Below are 21,447 nucleotides of genomic sequence, written 5' to 3'. Positions count from 1 at the left end.
CCAAACGCTCGAAGAGCAATGTATGTCAAGTTTGAACCAAATGAAATGCAATATATTAAATGTTATCCTCTTATCGTAGTCATACCTTTAGACAGGTATGACCATACTTTTGGACAAGTACGTCACACTGGTGTTACGATGTTTGGATGATGAGGTTGTGGTGACCTCGAAGCGTACATATAGTACAATGCTAAGATCACATAAATGTTGACAACTCACCTTCATAAGCAAGATGCTCGAGTGGGTCTAGCAGACCAGAGCATCTAGAATGGGGCGATGGTTAAGAAACCCCCATTATGCCTATTCGACTCTCACGATTCATCAAGGGAGATGATGGATGATACAAAAACTCTGATAGACAGGTTGTTAACAACCAACCCACAGACAAAAGACTCGGCTTTCCCAGTCATCGAAGTTAAGGAAAATTGGACTACCATAAATGATTCTAAGTGGTAGCTTCCAAGTACTGTAGAAGTTGGATACATCCATGGGCCATGAATGCCTTTGGGGATTTACTCTCTTGGTCACTGACCGTCCCCTTACGAGCGGACTCAGTCAGCCACCCGGGCTAATGAAAAATACTTGACATAATAAACCCTCGGATCGGTCTCGGCTGTTTCTACGTTTCGCGTTTGTGCGTACCCACATGCTAGTTAATATCAGAACTTAAAGAATATCCTGTTCACAATAGTTGTAGATTAATGAGACTCATACTGCTTACGATATTGCTTATATCTTGAGATGAATATCTCTTTCAGTACAATAGTTCTTTACATATGTTGCACATGCTAGAATAGATTTACTTTCTCACATATCAGTTACGCATTTTGATTACTACTTTTAATGAAATAAACTGCTTATCTTATGAATATTCTACTTTATTTATTCTTCATTGTCTATTCGTGCACATACTAGTTTGTTATGAAACTGACCCATTTCGTGGGCAGGTGACGAGTAGAACCTTACAAACGGCCGATGGCACGAGACAACTTGGCTCGAGATTTCTTTCTTTCTGCTGGCATCCTGGCTCTCTGTTTTGGGTTTTCTTTAGATTTTTGGATTGTAGGAAAAATGCTTATTTTTTTTGTAATAAACTAAAAACTCTATTAATAATCTATGGTTTTATTTCTCACTTCCCTAGAGTAACTGTTTTATGGATGCTGATGATTTTGAAGCTTGTTAAAATATGTAATCTCATATGTAATCTTTTTTTCTTTTCTTTAGTCTAGTTATGTATTTTAGTTAGGATAGAATTAATCTAATTAGGATTAGGACTTTTTTAGACTTTTTAGCCACTTTGCTTTTTGACCAAAAGTCAAAAAACTTCATGATTAGGACATTTTTAGACTTTTTTAGCCACTGCTTTTTGACCAAAAGTCAAAAAGCAACTTTATGAGAGAGTTGTTGGACTCCCAACGGCTTTAAATAGAGTTGTTGGAAGCCCAACGACTCCCTCAATGACCTTTCTTTATCAGCTATAAATATGGGGGCTTTCCCCCTTGTAAAATTATCTTTGGAGTTGGGATTTCTCCCACTTAATGAAATACATTTTTCTCCTTTTCATTGTGTGTACCCTTTTTGGGGTATTTTGTATGAACCCTAGTGGTTCTTGTGATTGAGCACTATTTGTGAACCTTTATAGTTCTTGTGAGAGACATTTTTGTGAGTATTTTGAGAGTTTTTGCTTGTGGACTTCATCTTCTTACATGGTATCAGAGCAAGGTTGGTGGAAGCGATCAAGCTAAGTTCTTTTGGTTCATTGGGAAGCATGCCACTCAAGTTTTTAAAAAGTAAAGTTCCTTTGAAGTTGTGATCATGTGAAGGCTTGAAAGCTTGGAAGGATACTTTGTATTCACCGTTTGTGGTAGAGCATCCTCTTTTTTATCTTTTTTTTCCTCATTCTTCTTCTTATTTCGTTTCTCTCAAAATTGTAAAATGGATGACAATGATAGTGTCACCATTAAGCTCATCAAACTCAATGATTCCAATTACGTCAGATGGACTTCAATCATGAAGCATCTTATACGGGGAAAGAGATTATGGGGATTAGTTGATGGAACCGATATGAAACTTACACTAATCCTCACCAAGGATGAAGGAGAGAAAGAAATACCTCTCACGGAGGTAGAAAGGGTCAAAGCCATCTCCACTTATGAAAAAAAGTGGAAGGAATGGAGAATGAGACATGCCAAGATCATGTCTTGGCTCATAACAAGTGTTGACATAAAGAAATGTTCAAGCCTTGCAAAGTTTGAACATGCTAACGACGCTTGGGATTACATTAAGAGAATGTACTCTCTTAAGGATATTGCACATATATGCAATCTTCAAGCGAAAGTTCGTAATATGGTGCAAGGGGACAATAGTATTAAAGACTATTACAATAGCTTGTCCGAGTTATGGGAAGAATTGACCCTCCTTGAACCAGTGGTATTGTCTACAAGATATAGAGCTCCGTCAAAATCAAGTGAATGCGGAGCACTTCTTTCAATTCATTAATGGATTGAAATCGGAGTTTGAATCAACCAAATCCGTTCTTCTTCATCGAGGAAAAGTTCCTTCTATAGAAGATACAATAGAAGAGTTAAGTATGGAAGAAAATAGGCTCAAGAAAAGAATTTCCAAAAGTGATGATGATTCAGTTCTAGCGGTATCTAGACCGGAAAATCATGTTTGTTCATACAAACCTCCATACTTTGGGAGGACAAATGATGAAAAACAAGGAAATGATTTTGAAAGAAGAAAAGTCATTTGCTACTATTGTCGTAAACCGGGACATGTCAAGACTTACTATCCAAAATTAAAGAGGCCTTATGAAAAGAAGGTCGCTACAATTGAATCTCCGCAAGAATCAAGTGAGACATCTATTGGGAGCATGTCTCTAACACAATTGGTGGAGGCACTTCAACCACTTCTCAAAGGAGCTTCTTCATCTACCAGGGCCGCTATCTCTTCCGTCGGCATCTCTGATCCCGGTAAATCTCTTTGGCTTCTTGACTCAGGTGCCTCTTTTCATATGACACCCAACATAAAAATGCTATCCCAATGTCATAACTCAAGTGGATCAAGTGTTTTTACTGCAGATGGAACATCTCTTGAGATTAAAGGAATATGAAATTTTGAAAATATTTCTCAAAATTAAAAGGTTTTTTTATTCCAAAAATTAGATATATTCCAAAACTTAATCTAAACCTTTTATTTGTTTCTTAATTAACTGACCATGTGTATAATGTTTCCTTCTACTCTCGTGATTGTCGAGTGCAGGATCACCAATCAGGGAAGCTGATTGGGGAAGGCCATAGAGAAGGAGGCTTATACTACATGGATTTTTTGGAAATACCCAAGAATACACTATGTTGTAATATTCAAAAATTAGACTTGGATCTATCGCATAAAAGATTTGGCCATCCTTGTATATCCAAGATTCAGTTTTTTCCAAACATGGAAAAATTTTGTAATTTTGAAACCTTTACATGTGAAAAATATATTCTTGGAAAAATGAGAAGACTACATTTTCAAGAAAGAACATTTGTTTCTTCATGACCACTTGAGCTAATACATTCAGATGTTTGGGGACCCACACCTGTTACATCAAAAGGTGGTTTTATGTATTATGTAATTTTTGTATATGACTTTACAGGTCATACTTGGATTTATTTTCTTAAACATAAATCTGAAGTTTTCTCATATTTTCAAATATTTCACAATCTTGTCAAAAATCAATTTAAGGATGATATCTCAATATTTTGCACCGATTCAGGGGGAGAGTTTTTATCAAAAGAATTCAAAGATTATTTAAACTTATATGAGATTTCACATAAAAAATCATATCCTTATACCCCTCAACAAAATGGTTTAGCTTAAAGAAAACATAGGCACATTATAGGAACAACAAGAACGTTACTCATTACACATCAGGTACCAAAGATTTTCTGGGTCGAAGCAACATTAACTGCTGTTAATCTTATTAATAGGATGCCTTCTTCCTCTATAAACAATATTTCTCCTACTGAAAAACTTTACAAGCAAACTCCAGGTTATTCTAGGTTGAGGGTCTTTGGGTGCAAATGTTTTGTGTTTACAGATAAAAATGATAAACTCTCCCCATGTGCTATTCCCTGTGCCTTTATAGGATATGCAAGTCATAAAAAAGGTTATAGGTGTTTCGATCCTAAAAATAACAAATTATATGTCTCGAGAAATGTATCCTTCGTAGTGTTGAGAAGCAGTAACTATCTAATGGGTCGGGTCCCTGGTATTTAATTATTATTCTTAAGGGTATTATTGTACATTCTTTATTGCTGGCTAATCTCTCTATTTAAGTGAGATTAGCCCTAATGAGAAATAACGATTTCTATTCTTCTCTCTCTCTCTCTCTTCTTCTCTCCATCGTGTTTACTTGAAAACCCTAGCCGCCAACTTCAACATGGTATCAGAGCCAGTTGCAGATCTGGGCGTGTGATCAGATCAAGTTCTTCCTCAATTAGGCAACAACTACCTAGTTGCTCAACTCATCTATAGCAACTAGGTTTACGCGTCAGAGGGATTGCAGATCTGGGCGTCATCTTTGTTCTTGGTGTGTCGTAGAGGATAGATTTGCTGTCGACATTGGAGTGGAGGCCAGTCGATGAATGCAAGCATGTGATCTCTGCGTCGTGGTTATCAGGTATGTAAACCAAGATTGCAGTCGCTGCTTGGAGTCGATCTGGTGAGGTATGATACAGTTTTAATTGTGTGTGTTCAGATCTGGGTATCGATCTGAGGGTGAATGACACCGTTTTTTTATGATTCAAGTCTGTGTTCAGTTTTGGGTGATTATAAACTTCTTGTCGTGGTTGTGGGTTTCATGCTGCGTGTCGCAGCCTTTCCCTTTGTGATCTAAATCAGATCTGTTAAGTCGATGTAAGTGTTTGTGGGTGGTGTTTTAAATAAGACAATGGAAGTTGTCGATCATGTGGAAAGTCAGATCTGACCAGCGTCTCTTAAATCTGATCAGACCTATTAGTGTTGAAGTTACCGATCGTGTGGAAAATCAGATCTGATCAACACCTCTTAAATTTGATCAGACCTATTAGTGTTGAAGTTGCCGATCGGTGTGGAAAACCAGAACTGATCAGCGTCTCTTAAATTTGATCAGATTTATTGGTGTTATAATTGCATCTCGGTGTTGGTCAGATATATAGTTGTTGCAGTAGATTGTGTGTGTGGGAGTGTCTGTGAAGTGAGACACATCTACAACCCTATTCCATGGCTGAAATGCAGAAAACTGAATTGAAGAATGACTCAGCCACTCATTATAAGGCTTTTGCAAATCCATTCTCCTATGGATCATCTGTAAAACTCGATGAGACCAACTATGCTAGATGGTCTCGTACGTTCATGATGTCTGTTTCAGGGCATCGCAGAAAACATATTTTGTTAGAAAGTGAGCCTAAAGACAAAACTGGAAAATATGCGACATGGGAAGAGGACAATGATATAGTCATGTCGTGGATTATGAATAGTGTGCAACCTTCTGTCGCTGATGGGCTAATTTATTACACAACTGCAAAACAAATGTGGGATAATTTGCGAGATACTTACTCACAAGAAACTAATGTAAGTCGTATTCTTCAAGTGGAACAAGAGATCTATCAGTTGTAGCAAGGAGAGCAAACTCTAGCCCAGTACTATGCCTCTATGAAAGCAGCGTTTGAGAGACTAAATGCACATAGACCATTATGTTGTGATAACCAGAGGTTACACCAGGAGCACACCATGGTCGCACGGTTTCTTACTGGCCTGTCAACTGAATTCTCAGTTGCCAAAGTTCAGATGTTGACGGGATCTGATGTTCCCACTCTTGCTGAGGCATACAATCGGCTGAGCAGGCTTGCCATGTCTCTTCCCTCATCCCAGTCGGACTCACAAACCTCTGCTATGTCTGTCTCTTATGGTCGAGGCCGAGGTTTTATTCCTAATACACGAGGACGGGGATGTGGTCGAGGCACAGGAGGACGTGGCAAACTTCAGTGTTCCTACTGCGGAAGATTTGGATATTTAGAAGATAGATGCTTTGACAAGAATGGGCGACCCCCTGCACATTCAGCTAAAGTTGTTCCTACAGCTCAAATTGCCAAACCCGAGTCTCCTGTTGTTCCTCCTAATGATTCGGTTACACTCACTCGTGCTGAGTATGATGATTTGTTGGCACATCGTCTGTCTAGTCCTCCTGTGAGTGATGTTGCATGTTCTGCAGGTGATAATCTATCTTGCCAAGGTAGTAGGTGGATTATTGATTCAGGGGCATCTCAACATTTGTGTGGAAATGCTTGTGATTTTTCCAATTTGGATAGTGTTGCTAACCATAAAAAGGTGGTTCTTGCCGATGGAAGTTCCTCTCCCATTGTTGGCCAGGAAAATATCTCCATTTCCCCTACTCTTCAGTTATCAAATGTTCTCCATGCTCCTTCATTCCCTCAAAATTTGTTATCTGTTAGTCGTGTTGTGAAACAATTGAATTGTCGAGTAATATTTGATCCTGCTTGTTGCACTTTTCAAGACTTGCTGACGGGGAAGACGATTGGTGGAGGATATAAGGAAGGTGGAGTCTACTATCTACATCGACCCGTTGGCTCTGCTCATTCCGCAGTTGAGTCCTCTTCTAGTCCGCTGCTTTGGCATCATCGTCTTGGTCATCTTCCGTTGCTTAAATTGCGTAGAGTTATTCCTCACATCTCGCCATCCACAACTCTGCTGTGTGAAGCGTGTCAGCTTGGGAAGCATCATAGGAGTTCATTTCCATCTAGTCAGAGTCCCTTGAGTCAAAATTTGTTTGATCTTCTTCATGTTGATGTTTGGGGTCCAAGTAGAATTCTTAGTCGTTCTAAGTGTCGTTATTATTTAATCATTGTAGATGATTTTTCCATATTATCTTGGGTATTCTTGTTAAAAGATAGGGCTGAAGCCCCCATTATTCTTAAATCCTTGATTATTGAAATAAAAACTCAGTTTAATTCTTGCGTCAAAGTTGTTCGCACTGACAATGCTCTTGAATTCAAATCCTCTGACCTATTACAATTTTATAAAAACCTTGGGATCCAACCTCAGACCTCCTGTCCTCATACCTCGCAACAGAATGGAGTAGCAGAGCGCAAGCATAGACACATTCTCAATATTTCCCGTTGCCTTATGATTCAGTCTAATATGCCTGCATCTTACTGGGGAGATGCGGTTCTAATAGCGGGATACCTAATAAACCGTATGCCCTCAACCTCAGTGGGGGATCGTATTCCCATTCAAATTCTCAGACCTGAAGCTCCTCTTTTCCCTGTCTCACCAAAGGTGTTTGATTGTGTCTGCTTTGTTCATAAGCTTGGTCCCAATCGAGATAAATTGTCTTCCCAAACTATGAAATGTGTTTTTGTTGGGTATCCTAAGCATAAAAAAGGATATCGTTGTTATGATCCCATATCCCAGAGAGAGTATGTCAGTGCGTATGTGTCATTTTTTGAGTCTGTCCCATATTTTTCTAGTACTTCTCCAAGAATATAGGCTAGTCAAGGTGATTCATTCCCTCTTCCTGTTCCTCCTTTTCCATTAGAGTCGGTTCGTCTTGAGCCTCTTGTTCCCAGTCCGACTCCGTCCCGTTACAAACATCCTCCTGTGGTGTACACACATCGAGCTTCACCCAACTCTATGCCCGTGCCATCAGCTTCTCCCGAGGTGAGTGTTCCTGAACCTACTGACGATTCTCTTGTTGATGATGATTTACCTATTGCTCGTCGGAAAGGAAAAAGGCAATGTACACTTCATCCTATTTCTCAGTTTGTTTTTGAGGCAAGAATTGGTGCAAATATGAAGAATTTTGTATTAGCATTATCTGTTGCATCTGTTCCTCTCAATCATCATCAAGCTCTTCTGGACCCCGAATGGGCGAAGGCCATGCAGGATGAAATGGATGCACTGCTTTCTCGGCAAACCTGGGACTTAGTTGATCCTCCACCTGAGGCTGATATTGTTGGTTGTAAATGGGTCTATACTATTAAGTATAACTCAGATGGATCGATTGAAAGGTTTAAAGCTCGCCTGGTTGCGAAAGGCTATACTCAAACTTATGGGGTGGACTTTTTTGAAACATTCTCTCTTGTTGCTCGTCTTGCGACTATTCGCCTTGTTTTGTTAGTCGCGGTGCACCATGGTTGGCCTCTATGTCAGCTTGATGTGAAAAATGCTTTTCTGTATGGAGACTTGGAGGAGACAGTTTATATGCAACAACCTCTGGGGTTTGAAGTTCAGGGAGAGTGTCAGAAGGTATGCAAGTTGAACAAGGCAATCTATGGTCTCAAACAGAGTCCCCGTGTGTGGTTCTCCAAGCTGGCTGAGGTCATGTCAGCATTTGGGTTTGTTCGATCTGCCTCTGACCATTCTCTTTTCATTAAAAAGTCTTGCACAGGGATTGTGGTCATGATTGTATATGTTGATGACATTATAGTCACAGGAAGCAGTGAAAAAGACATTGCTGACACAAAGTCTCATCTTCAGAAACACTTTGTGACTAAAGACCTGGGACCACTTAGATATTTCTTAGCAAGGAGTAAAGAAGGATTGGTTTTGTCACAGCGAAAATATGTCTTGGATCTGCTGAAGGAGACAGGAATGTTAGGTGCCAAACCTGCAAGGATTCCTATGGATCCTAAGGCTCATCTATTTGATGAAAAATCAGATTATGTGGACAATAGTCGTTATCGCTCCTTAGTTAGCAAGCTATTATATGTGACTGTTACCAGACCTGACATATCTTTAGCCGTGAGCAAGGTAAGCCAGTTTATGGACAAACCTACAAAGGTTCACTGGGAGGCTACGATGATGATTCTCAAATATCTAAAGTCATCTCCTGGTAAAGGACTATGGTTTAAACAAAATCCTTTTCTTGATGTTACTGCCTATTCAGATGCAGATTATGCAGGGTCGGTTGTTGATAGAAAGTCGACAACTGGATTCTGTGTGTTTGTTGGAGGAAATCTGGTTACTTGGAGAAGTAAGAAACAAATTGTTGTTGCCAGGTCGAGTGCTGAGTCAGAGTATCGGGCTATGGCTCAGACTGCTGCTAAGATGGTGTGGGTTAAATCTGTGTTGACTGATCTCCAAGTGAAAATCTCATTACCCATGGAGATATGTGATAATAGAGCTGCTACTTATATTGCTAATAACTCAGTGTTTCATGAAAGGACAAAGCATATTGAGGTGGATTGTCACTATGTACGTGACCTGGTACAAACTGGGTACATTTGTACCAAGCACATATCTTCAGAGAACCAAATTGCAGATGCCTTCACTAAACCCCTAGCTAGTTCAAAATTTTTAAAATGTTGTGACAAGTTGAACATTATTGATATATATGCTCCAGCTTGAGGGGGAGTGTTGAGAAGCAGTAACTATCTAATGGGTCGGGTCCCTGGTATTTAATTATTATTCTTAAGGGTATTATTGTACATTCTTTGTTGCTGGCTAATCTCTCTATTTAAGTGAGATTAGCCCTAATGAGAAATAACAATTTCTATTCTTATCTCTCTCTCTCTCTCTTCTTCTCTCCCTCGTGTTTACTTGAAAACCCTAGCCGCCAACTTCAAGACGTAGAAAACGAAAGTTTTTTTAAAAATAAAAATCCTACGAAAATAGATGAGTATTCCTTTTTATTGGATTTGGTTCCAAGGATTAATGAAAGCGATATTGATGAAAATCAAGATGATCAAAATGATATGACAGATGCAGAACCAGTTAATAACAATCAAGATTGTATTCAATATTCTAGACGAAAAAATTTAGAAAAACCATGTGCTTTTGAAAAATATACTAAGGAACAAGACCAAATATCAACTAGAAAGTTGTCCAGAGTCTCTAAAGTTCCTGGAAAATTTGTGTCTTATAAATCCTTTTCACCAAAATATCAAGCCTACATTGCTTTGATACACTCTTATGAAGAACCTTCTAGTTATGCTACAACCAAAGAACAACCTGAATGGGTTAAAGCTATGACAATAAAATTAGAAGCCTTAGAAAAGGCAAATACCTGGACCATTCAAGACATTCCACCTAACAAAAAACTATTGGTTGTCGATGGGTGTACAAAGTTAAAACCAAGAGTGATGGCACACTTGAGAGATTTAAAGCTCGGTTAGTTGCCATGGGAGTGAACCATGTGCAACTTGTTCTTCAAATACCAGAAACGGTTACTTGTGAGACCTTTTGTGTAACCCCCCAAAATTTCAACTTGTGATTTCGAAAACAATATCGAAAAAAAAAACCTTTCAACCCTGAACCCGTGCCTGAATCAACTTACGCTAAATCCCACCAAGCTGGACTAAGAAAATCCTGTACCTTTTCTGTTTTGAAAGAAAAAAAAGAGGAAGAAGTCGAAGAAGAGGGAGATAGACCGATGGAGGAGGCTGCCTGCAGTCGACTCCCCTTCACACCCCTCTCTCTCTCTATTATTATTTTTTTCAGCTTCTTTCTCTCTCTCTCTCCCTCTCTCTCAAAACCGATGTTGAGAGAGAGGTCTCTCTATAGTTTTATAACTTGAAAGGGACTCCTCAAGGAGGTGACACCCCTCTATAATTAAATAGAGTTCTATTTCCATATGGAAATAGAACTTGAACTTCTAATTCTAACTCTTTAAATATATATATATATATTTATATATATCTTATCTTTATTACATAGTTTTAAATTTGTTATTTATTTTAAAAACTGAGTTATCTTATCATAGACTAATGGACCCATGACCCATGTCCAGACCCAAATTGACGTCAGCCCCTATATATATATATATATATATATATATATATATATATATATATATATATGGGTCTCGGCTAATGGATCATCCAAATTGATGTCAGCCCCTCTCTCTCTATATATATATATTATACCACTTCAAGCAGTGAAAATATATATATTTATTTAATAAAATCATATTTATTAAAGTAAATTTGGGAAAATCCCACGAGATATTACACTTGTTACTTTGTGACATTGTTTTTGACACTTATATTTCATTACAGTTACTTCTTGCTCTTCCAAGATATCAAGGAACTACCAAGAAAAACACAAGACAAGATCTAGTAGTTGAAAGACGATCTCTAGTTGATCTGCGAAAGTCTAAATCAAAATATGCTCTAATATATGTGGAAGATGAAGCTGAAAAGAACATGAATAAATGCATAGTGTCTCTCACATGCCAAATTATTCTGAACATAGCTACAAGATGAACTGAAGTGGGGGCACTCATAAACTGACTACTTGGACTGCATATGTGATGTCAGGTTTAGTGATTGTCAACTATATTGAACTACCCACAAACTGCCTATAAAATACAAGATCTTCAAGTTTCTCACCATCTGTAGCTCTTAACCTGACATTTGTCTCCATAGACATAGCAACTCCCCTACAGTCATCTGCTAGTCTAGACTTCATCACTAAATCTGTTGCATACTTTCAAACCTCGAAAATGCTTCAAATTTCCTAGATCTTTCATCTCAAATATGGCGGTCAAACTTTTCTTGGTGTCCAAAATTTTCTATACATCATCACCAATGATGATCATATCATCAACATATAAGAGCTATGTCACACGGACTCGGCTAGGGAGGCGCCGCATCCGAGTCGACATGCCCCGACACGGGTGCGGACACGGATACGGCCCAGACTTGGTCAATGCCGAGTCGGACTCGGTCAACGAGTTGAGGCCGAGTTTGTCCTTATTTTGGACTCCGTCAACGTTGACCGAGTCCAAAAATGTCCATTTGTAGGGTAAAAAAAATGATTTTTTTTATATATTTTTTAAAAAAAATTATATAAAAACAGTGCTGTGCACAGTCACAGACTGTGACTGTGCTGTGTCTTTGCAATTTTTTTTAAAATATATATATATATATATATAGCCGAGTCCCCGTGTCCAAAAATTTTAAAATCGTGCCGCACCCGTGTTGCACCCACACCCATGTGACATAGTATAAGAGCAATATACATTTCTCATAATTAGAAGAGGACATAAACAAAGTTGGGTCATGATAACTTTGCTCAACACCAAGGGATTTTATCGCATTGCTAAACTTTTCAAACCATGCACGTGGTGCTTATTTTAGCCCATATAGAGCTCTCCTCAACATGCATGCTTGACCCTGAGAGTCTAAATACCCTTGGAGCAACTCCATATAAACCCCCCTCCTCCAAATCCTCATTCCAGAAAACGTTTTTTACATCTAGCTGCGAAAGGTTCCACCAACGAATTGCAGCAGTTGCAAGCAAAGTCCTTATAGTTGTCATATGAGTCATTGGGGCAAAGGTCTTAACAAAATCAATACCAAATTGTTGGATACAACCCTTAGCTACAAGTCTCGCCTTATATCTCTCAATCGACCTATTTGCCGTAGTCGTAATCTTGTATACCCACTTGCACCCTAATACATTATTGCCAGGTGTAAGATCTACAAGATCCCATGCATGCACTTTTTCATGAGCTTCCAACTCCTCTGCCATTTCTTGTTGTCACTCTTCTTTTGAATCTGCCTCTGCATAAGAACTAGGCTCGAAATAGGAGTAGATTAAAGCAAGAAAAACACGACGCCTGAGAGAAAAAATCATAGGACACAAAATGAGTCAAAGGAACAGAAATTCTAGACCCTCAATGTACCTAAGGAGGAGCATAGTTGGCAAACCCGGCGAGTTGACTCGGGAATTGCCCGAGTCGACCTGGATCGGACCCCAACTGGGTCACCGATTCAGGACTGTCGATCCACATGCCTCTTATGTGTTTTTTTCATGCATTTTGTGATTGTACTGCATAATTCCTATCAAAGAATACTTGTTATAAAGAATTATATTTTTTTAAATCATAAATATTAACAATTATGTATAGTTGAATACTTATAGAGCTTAGTCATTGATGTCATGTGCTAAATTTAGTGATTATACAATATGAATTTTGATTTTTTCCATATCTTATCACTAGAAAATGCATAGCCCTAACTCATCCGAGTTACCGAGTCGACCCGCTGACTCATGAGTCAAGGGGTTGGGCGATCTGACTCCGAGTCACGAGTTTGCCAACTATGAGTTGGAGAATGTGCAAAAGGGGAGGACCCTTGACTTGTGTGCTCTGAATCAGCTGGAAGGGGATTAGAATTGGCCTCTGAATTTCCTATTTTTTTTATTCTGTTTGATCTAAAAACGGTATTTCCACCACATTGTCTTGCCTTCTGGAGTAAGGTAGACCAAACCTACTATCTTCCCCTTGAGTTATCTCCCCCATGAGCTCCCATATTCTTTTCAACCTCCTTTGTCACAGGAAAAGATATTAAGAAAGAGAAATCACCAATGTCCTCCATACACGCTTACTGAGTATGCACTGAATTTTATGCTTCTATTTGTCTTTGATCCAGTTGAATTCATATCTTTGGTTTTGTAACCCTGGTATGAATTAGTGTAACAATTCAATTCTAGAAAAGAATCTGCAATGTTTGATAATTTTAATATTTTGACAGCCAACATAGTATGCCTAAAAGTTCATATTGCTGTGAGTCTACAGATCAGAATATTAGTTATACTGTAATATTCTTTTCTAAAGCATCAAGTTTATTTTTGACCTAGGTGGGAATCTGGTCCAAAGCCAATGGATGGGGTTTGGGCTCCATGGTGGTATGGAAATGTACATAAATCAACCTGCTTCAATTCAAAAGGAGTGTATCCTCTGGTATGCTTTTGTTGCAAATTGAATGCATAATCTTTTGATACATTTTGTCAATGTAGTGTGCATATATGCATACGATAACGTCCTTATGGCATTCTAAGTTTGTTAAGAATAGGCAATCTATTATGAGAACAGCTATATCTAAAATTTAACATATTTGTAACCATAAGTGAAAGATATTTTACTTCTAGTATTGTATCAACTGGTTATGCTCACGTGTGCTTTTCTACTTAAATTTTCTAGGCTATGGCTTCAATAATGCTGGAATACCTTAACATTGTGGATAGTATCAGCTTAAGATTGTTAACTTTCAAAAAAGTACTCAGTAGTTGCTGATATTGGAAGGCATGGTTGCTCCTAGAAAAGTGGCACAGTTGCATACATGTATATGCTTAGTTTTTTATCTTTCAGTGATCTAGTAGGATCTGAAGTACTGAAGATTTTAAATGCTCCTGCTTAAGTTTTTTGTTCTCATAATTTCCTGGTGATTTTCTGAGGGTATTTGTCCATGAGTTTGGTCTGCTCATGCATCTTTGTCTAATGTATCACAATTTCACATTTTTTATGTTGTACATGAATTTCACAACCATTGGAACTTTTGTTTTTACCCATGTTAGATTAAGTATCATAGTCACAAATATCGGTCTCAGCTATATCTTGGCAAGGAAAATTTCCCAATAACATACGCTTGCTTGATAAATTTCGGAAGAATCTCAGCACCTAAAAAATAAAAAAATAGAAATAGCAGAAATAAGTAAGAAAAAAAGATGTTTAGATAACAAAATACACATGTATAAGATATAATAGATGAAATAAATAAAAAATAGAAATTACAAATACCCACCTGACTTTTGACCTAATTACAAATACCCACCTAACTTTTAAAAGTTTACAAATGGGCGCTTGCATTAAAGCACAAATCTCATACACACGCCTCCTTTAATCCAAGTAAGTTTTCCATGGTCAAAACATGATTAATTTAGCCAATTTTACCAGATTACCCTTCTCCCTCTTTTACCATTAACCTATTTATAAGTTATTTCCAGTCAAAACCAAGGCCTCTCTCTTCATGCTGCCTGAACTTGAATGCCATGCTGATTGCAAGAGCTTCAAACTCGCCTCCTCTCCACACTAGTCGCCAGAACATTGCAGGAGCACCTGAAAGTTGTTTCAAATTGCCTCTCTCTCTTGGTCGAAAAAATTACATGATTTCGGCTGTGGAGAAAAGATCACAATAAATAGTAAGAAAAATAAAAAGTAAAAAAAACTCAAATTCTAGCATCAAGAATACCAACAGAATTCCAAAAAAATTGGAATTTTAAAAAGGCGAAAGGAAATCTCACAAAATTCCCAACCCAAATTGACCCACGGATGCATATCCTCCACTTCATTCAAAGAGAGCCGATCACCACTACCATCCAAGAATTGTAAAACACCCAAACCACAAATGCCATAAACCCTGAGAGAGAGAGAGAGAGAGACCTCAAAACAACAATGTTTAGGTCCTTGGTCCAATGGCTCTAATGACCAATGGTGATACGAACTTCAGGCTCCGGCGATCAGTAGGGCATTGAGGTTCAGCAGCGTGGGGAGGGAGACTTTTGGTTTTGATTCAAAATCACTTGTAAAACATGACTAATGGTTGATTCAAAATCACTTGTAAAACATGACTAATAGTAAAAGATATAGAAGAAGGGTAATCAAGTAAATTTACTAAAACTTTCTGGGTTAAAGCAGGTGGGTGTTTTGGGACTTATTTTCCTGACCTAGGTGCCTGTTCATAAAATCACAATGTTAGGTGGGTATTTGTAAGTAGATCAAATGTCAGGTGGGTTTTTGCAATTTTTTCTGAAAAATATAAGAGAAAGAAAGATAATATTTAATATATAGAAAATAAATAAAAAAGTAAAAGTAATTGAAAATTATCATGACATTTTCATGATATTATTGCAATAATATGACTATAAAATTATTTTTGAAAATGCAGTGATATTTTACCTTTTAAGTTGTTTTGCCAAAATATATATAGGCTATATTTTCAAATTATCGGTGACATCTGTGACTATGATAAATATACACATATGTGTGTGTTTATGCTGGTAACATCCATAGTGTTTTAGTAGCTGTTATGAAGTTCACCAATTTTACTTTGCTGTTGACACATTTTGAAATGTTGTGCTATGCCTTTACACTAATTGTAACTGTTATGGTCATTTTGGTAAATTTTAGACATACAACATTAAAAGATGTCTTTCAATTTGGAAGTAAAACTGTAAATTCTTTTATTTTTGTAACATTAAATAATTACTTTTGTTGGTTGATAATGAATATATGGGAAAACTGTGTCGTTTCAACATTTTTTAGGGGAAAAAATCTGGTGAAGTTGTTGGTATCCACTAAAGGCCATGGACTTCCCTCTTTTAATTGCCATGGTGGTTTGCATTAATTTATTATCACCATTTGCATTTTTCTTATTTTATGAAGAATAAATGACACATTTGTTAGCTATACGTTGGAAGTCCATGATGTTTTTTAATGCATATTCTTTATAAAATTTCGAAAACACCCATGGTTGACGACAATTGGTGCATCAGACCATATCATTTGTGGATTTGTTAGGTGTAGATTTGTGGTGAACATGTTGACATCCATGAAAGGCCATGAACATTAACTCATGTGTGTATACGTGTGTTGAATGGTTAATTTTTTTGAGTGCCTTACATCATAGCATTTCTGTTTGCTTATAATTAACTGTGAGTTCAATTTTTATTGTGGTTTTTTTTTTCAGCCATTCCCATCTGAACATTATGACTTGCTAGAGCAAAGCCTTCCTTTTTATAATTTACTGAAGCGTCATGCCAGGCGGAGTCCATCCTTCTGTAAATTATCACCAGAACTGCCTTGTCCTAGTCTTCCTGTCCCTGCTAATGAAAAGATCCTTGTCTGGGTTGGTGATGAGCTTGTGCCCCGTGAGAGTGCAAAGGTTTGCTTCCTAATCATGAGTTTGTGCACATACGCATTTATGCAATAGTGTAACTTCGTATGATAACTTATTTGCCTTTTCATTCCTCCGAAGGTTTCTGTTTTCGATTCTGTTGTCCAAGGTGGTGATGCAGCATGGGAAGGACTTCGGATTTATGACAGAAAAATCTTTAAGCTAGAGGAACATTTAGACCGGTCAGTAACATTTATTGATGACAACTCACAACAATACCTTTCATATATTTTGAACATGCTTTTTACAAATTTTGGCATGCTAATAAGATACACGGACTGGTAGAGTGGCACTATCTTAGTGAAACAAGTTTCATGTTGAAACTGTCCCCCAGCTTGCAGAAGGAAAATAAAGAAGAGTGCCAGAATCTTATAATTAGCAATCTAGGGCTGTCAGCATGTTGGACCTGGGCTCTTGGTGGATAGTAACTGTATCTGACAACAATGATGTAGTAACTGTATCTGACAACAATGATGTTCCAACTGGAACCAGAGCTGGATTTTTAATGGTTCTGTTTCAAACCCAACTGAATGAAACCAGATCTTTCAATATGGGTCTAATCCATATATTTCTTGGATTGAACCTTCAAATAGTTTGCTCGTATCTGCTCTATATGCAGCTGGCATTATATAAATCCAAACCAGTTTCTGGCCAGGCCCAAAAATCCAGCTGATATATTAGGTGTAGCCCAGTTGAGTTAGACCTCTGGTCAGGTTCTGGGCCATTGATAACCCTATTTGTGATGCAAAAGAGGGTGTTTATGTACTTTTCATCTGTAGCTGAGTGCAGTCTGATTTTGTTTCTTGGAATGCTTAAGGTTATATGATTCTTCCAAGGCTTTGGCGTTTGCAAATGTTCCCAAACGTGAAGAGGTGACTTCCTGAAATTATGTTATGCTTTTCTGATAAGTTTTGTGGTCTCGTTGTGACTTCTTCCAGAACTGACCTCATATGGGCCTACAGGTTAAACGAGCCATTTTTACTACCCTTATTTCAAACAGGATGCTAGAGAATGCACATGTCCGGCTTACTCTAACACGTGGTAAAAAGGTTAGTATTTCAGTATACTTTCTTTTCAACTCCCTTATTTCCTACTAACTTTTCACCCATATGCATCATGGTTAAGCCACACTCAATTTTTAGGATGGTAAATTTTGTACTATATATATGCCACATCCTTTTACTATTTGCAACGTATTTTATTCTATGTGTAGGTCACATCCAGCATGAACCCTGCGTTTAATCTATATGGTTGCACCCTGATTGGTAACACACTAACAATACATTTTCCTTTGTTTCCCTCTTTTGTCCCTCTGACATTTGTTCTCAGTTTAATTGTTTCATGATTTCTAAATTGCTCTTCTAGATGTAGGTGAAATATTGCATCTGTTCTTGCCTTTTCATGTTTTCCTCTTTCTTAATTCCTGCTTAAATAGTGTTGGAATATTTTGTGGCTATGTTATTTAAACTTTGCTTATTGGTTGCAGTTCTAGCTGAGTGGAAACCTCCTGTCTATGACAATTCAAGAGGCATAGCTTTAGTAACAGCTACTACACGTCGCAATTCACCAAATGTGAGTTTGAGGGAAATCATCTTATTTCCATCATAATTTCATTGTAGAGATAAATAGACTGAAATATTTCATTAACTACTATATGTTGAGACGTGTCAACTCCAGCTTCAATTATTGTTCTTTTCCCAATTTAGAGTAGCACAATTTTATCAAGTTTTCTTGTTGGTGGATTTTGCCTATCATTATCTATCACAAGCATGCTACTCATATGAGTTATCAAGGTCAGTTCAGATGCACCTTGCTATTAGAGCTCTCATGGGCACATGTAACTCCTGTGGAGCTGCTTGCTGTGTTAGGGATACGTTACCAGTGTTATTTCTTTGCCTTGGTCCTCCAAACATCTTTTTTGGATTTTGGAGAGGAACCATGCTTTCTATAAGATCAAGAATAATAAGGTTTAGGTGTGACAAAAAATAAGGGCAGAAATGCACCAAAGCAAATTTAAACTTGGTGATCCAAACTTCTAACATCACTTGTACTTTCTTTTCTGGTATATTTATGTATATATGTGTGTGTATATATTTATTTGTTTATTTATTTTTTGCCTCTGCTTGTTAACTTTATGTTTATATCTGATCTTGTTTACTCTTGTTCTTCGAGTATATATACAACTACAAGAAACATAAAAAAGTATAGGAGAAAGCACAAACTACCCTCATATCCCTTATGTAATGAGACAAGGTACAATAAAACAATAGTGAAACAAACACAATGCCAACAAAGGGCTTTAATAAACTCACTTAAGGTTGGTCACTAAAAATATCAAACAACACAAGAGGCATACAAGCCTATAAGATGGGAAAAAACTCTAGACAAAACCTTCAAATGCTTCTAAGAGCATTGAGGAATAACAAGGGAGTGAGACTCTATTTATAGAGCCTCACTCCAGCACATGGAGGCACTTTGGACTGTCTTCCAACAGTCATTATTATGACTGTTGGGTGGACGTTGGACTGCCTCCCAACAGTCATATTTTGACTGTTGTGCCCAACAGTCATAAATATGACTGTTGTGCCTAATAGTCATAATATGGTTGTTGGGCGGTTTATTTATTACAATACTAAATTACATTTCAGTCCTTAGTGGACTGTAGTATATGATAAAAGACAAAAATACTCTTGCCGGTTTTTTGAATACAATTTTATTTTTAACACTCTTCCTCAAATTTATGGGGAAATCATCGAAAATTTGCTAAGAAGATACAAAAATTGAGGCAGTGGAAGAGCTTTGGTGAATAAGTCTGCAATCTGAAATTCGGATTGGACATATGGCAATGTAATAGTTCTCTTTAAATATTCTTCGCGAACATAGTGACAATCCATCTCAATGTGTTTTGTTTGCTCGTGAAATGTGTGATTGCTGGCTATATAGATTGCACTTTTATTATCACAGCATAGCTTTGAAGGTTCTGAGACATCAACACCCATATCGGAAAGTAGTGCTCTCATCCACACAACTTTAGTGGTTGTGGTAGCCATTGCTCTGTACTTAGCTTCCGTAGAGGATAAAGACATTTTTTGTTATTTTTTGCATCGCCAAGAAATGAGAGAATCACCTAAAAACACACAAAAGCCAGTAGTTGAGTGACGGTTATTGGGATCTCCTCCCCAGTCAGAATCAGTGTAAGAAATAAGACTTAAGGATGAGAAAGAGGATAAGAATAGTCCTTTAGATATAGTTTTCTTGATGTATCGAACTATTCTTAATACTGCACTCATGTGGACGGTTGTGGGCGCATATTGAAATTGACTTGCAGAATGTACGACATGCGCAATATCTGGCCTTGTAATGGACAAGTACATCAACGATCTGTTGAGAAACTCTGTTTTGATGTTACATAATATGATACACTGTCTTATTTGATTTCATATGATATGATAATATGTCTTCTTGAAAAATGTTATATAATGACTGGATATGTTTTGCCATATATCTAACGAGTATTTGATGCAAGGATATCTCACTCAAAAAGGATAGAGACCTCTTGTTCAAGTACAACTATGATGCAATCATACTCCTTGAAGAAAAAGCTTGTTGAGCCATGCACTCCTAAAGACCATCTAAAGAGATCGACTTCCACAAGTTGAAGATTTTTTTCTTTAGAGTCATTTGTAACAGAACCTTCAGAAGGATGCATATTGCATATTACATACTCACTCATAAAAGCTATTTCATAAAAGTATACGATAGTTTCAAAAAGCTCCTTTTTGAAAACAAATAATTGTACCTTCTTACAACCCTTTATGAAAAAGGTATTTTGACATGATTTCAAAATGTAATAATTATACCTTATATCATATACAAGACAACATGAAAAGAAATGATTTCAAATATAGGAAAAAGACAAAACATGAAATCGGCTACACAAAGAAAACAAATATAATATTGGTTTTGAAAAGACTCAGTTACCTTCTTTAAAGAAATGCTTTCAAATATAGGAAAAAGACAAAACATGAAATCGACTACACAAAGAAAACAAATATAATATTGGTTTTGAAAAAACTCTAGTTACCTTCTTTAAAGAAAGGATTTCAAAGATAGGAAAAAGACAAAACATGAAATCGGCTACACAAAGAAAACAAATATAATATTGGTTTTGAAAAGACTCTAGTTACCTTTTTACAAACTCATAGAATGTCGACTTACTTGAAGTCATCATTCTCTTTGTATAACATTAAATACCTTCTGTAAAGAATCCTTGTTAAATATCCTTCTCAAGAATGTCGACTTACTTATAGTCTTCATTCTTTCTGTAGACTTTGAAAAACACAACATAAAGGAAACTCTTGACATGACTATGTACAAATAAATATCTCAAAGCATTTATTGTACTTACACTCATTTAAAGTAAAGAAGTACCTATGTACCACAAATCATTAATTAGGATTATAACGACCCCAACTCCTACCTTTGAAAAATGCGGAATAAATTTTTTTTTTTTTTGAGTCACGGAAAACTTCCCAGAGACCTGGGGTCCCTACAATTCCAATTTCAGTTGGATAACCATACACCACAAAACAACTTACATTTATCAATCATAACCAATTCACTGAATTCTTTTATTAATGAATCAATAAGAGTAATATGTTCCATGTCAAAAATAAAATATCAAATTGCAGGAAATCAGAAGAACTAAAAGAAAATAACAGTA

General features: G+C 37.1%; 1 protein-coding gene across 1 annotated transcript in view; it reads left to right on the top strand.

Annotated features, from left to right (window-relative positions):
- LOC149815426 (uncharacterized) overlaps nucleotides 1-21,447 on the top strand; it is a 170,735-nt gene that overhangs the window by 79,778 nt on the left and 69,510 nt on the right. Inside the window, exons 18-24 of the mRNA XM_089990542.1 lie at nucleotides 13,630-13,732; nucleotides 16,518-16,712; nucleotides 16,806-16,906; nucleotides 17,542-17,596; nucleotides 17,687-17,773; nucleotides 17,938-17,989; nucleotides 18,211-18,296. Coding sequence (XP_089846668.1) covers nucleotides 13,630-13,732; nucleotides 16,518-16,712; nucleotides 16,806-16,906; nucleotides 17,542-17,596; nucleotides 17,687-17,773; nucleotides 17,938-17,989; nucleotides 18,211-18,296 — 679 coding nt within the window. The remainder of the gene's footprint in view (nucleotides 1-13,629; nucleotides 13,733-16,517; nucleotides 16,713-16,805; nucleotides 16,907-17,541; nucleotides 17,597-17,686; nucleotides 17,774-17,937; nucleotides 17,990-18,210; nucleotides 18,297-21,447) is intronic.

Source organism: Nuphar pumila, chromosome 15 (assembly GCF_984573655.1).
Source record: "Nuphar pumila chromosome 15, dmNupPumi1.hap1.1, whole genome shotgun sequence".
In the NCBI taxonomy this organism is placed as follows: Eukaryota; Viridiplantae; Streptophyta; class Magnoliopsida; order Nymphaeales; family Nymphaeaceae; genus Nuphar; species Nuphar pumila.
This window is presented reverse-complemented; position numbering and strand designations above follow the sequence as displayed.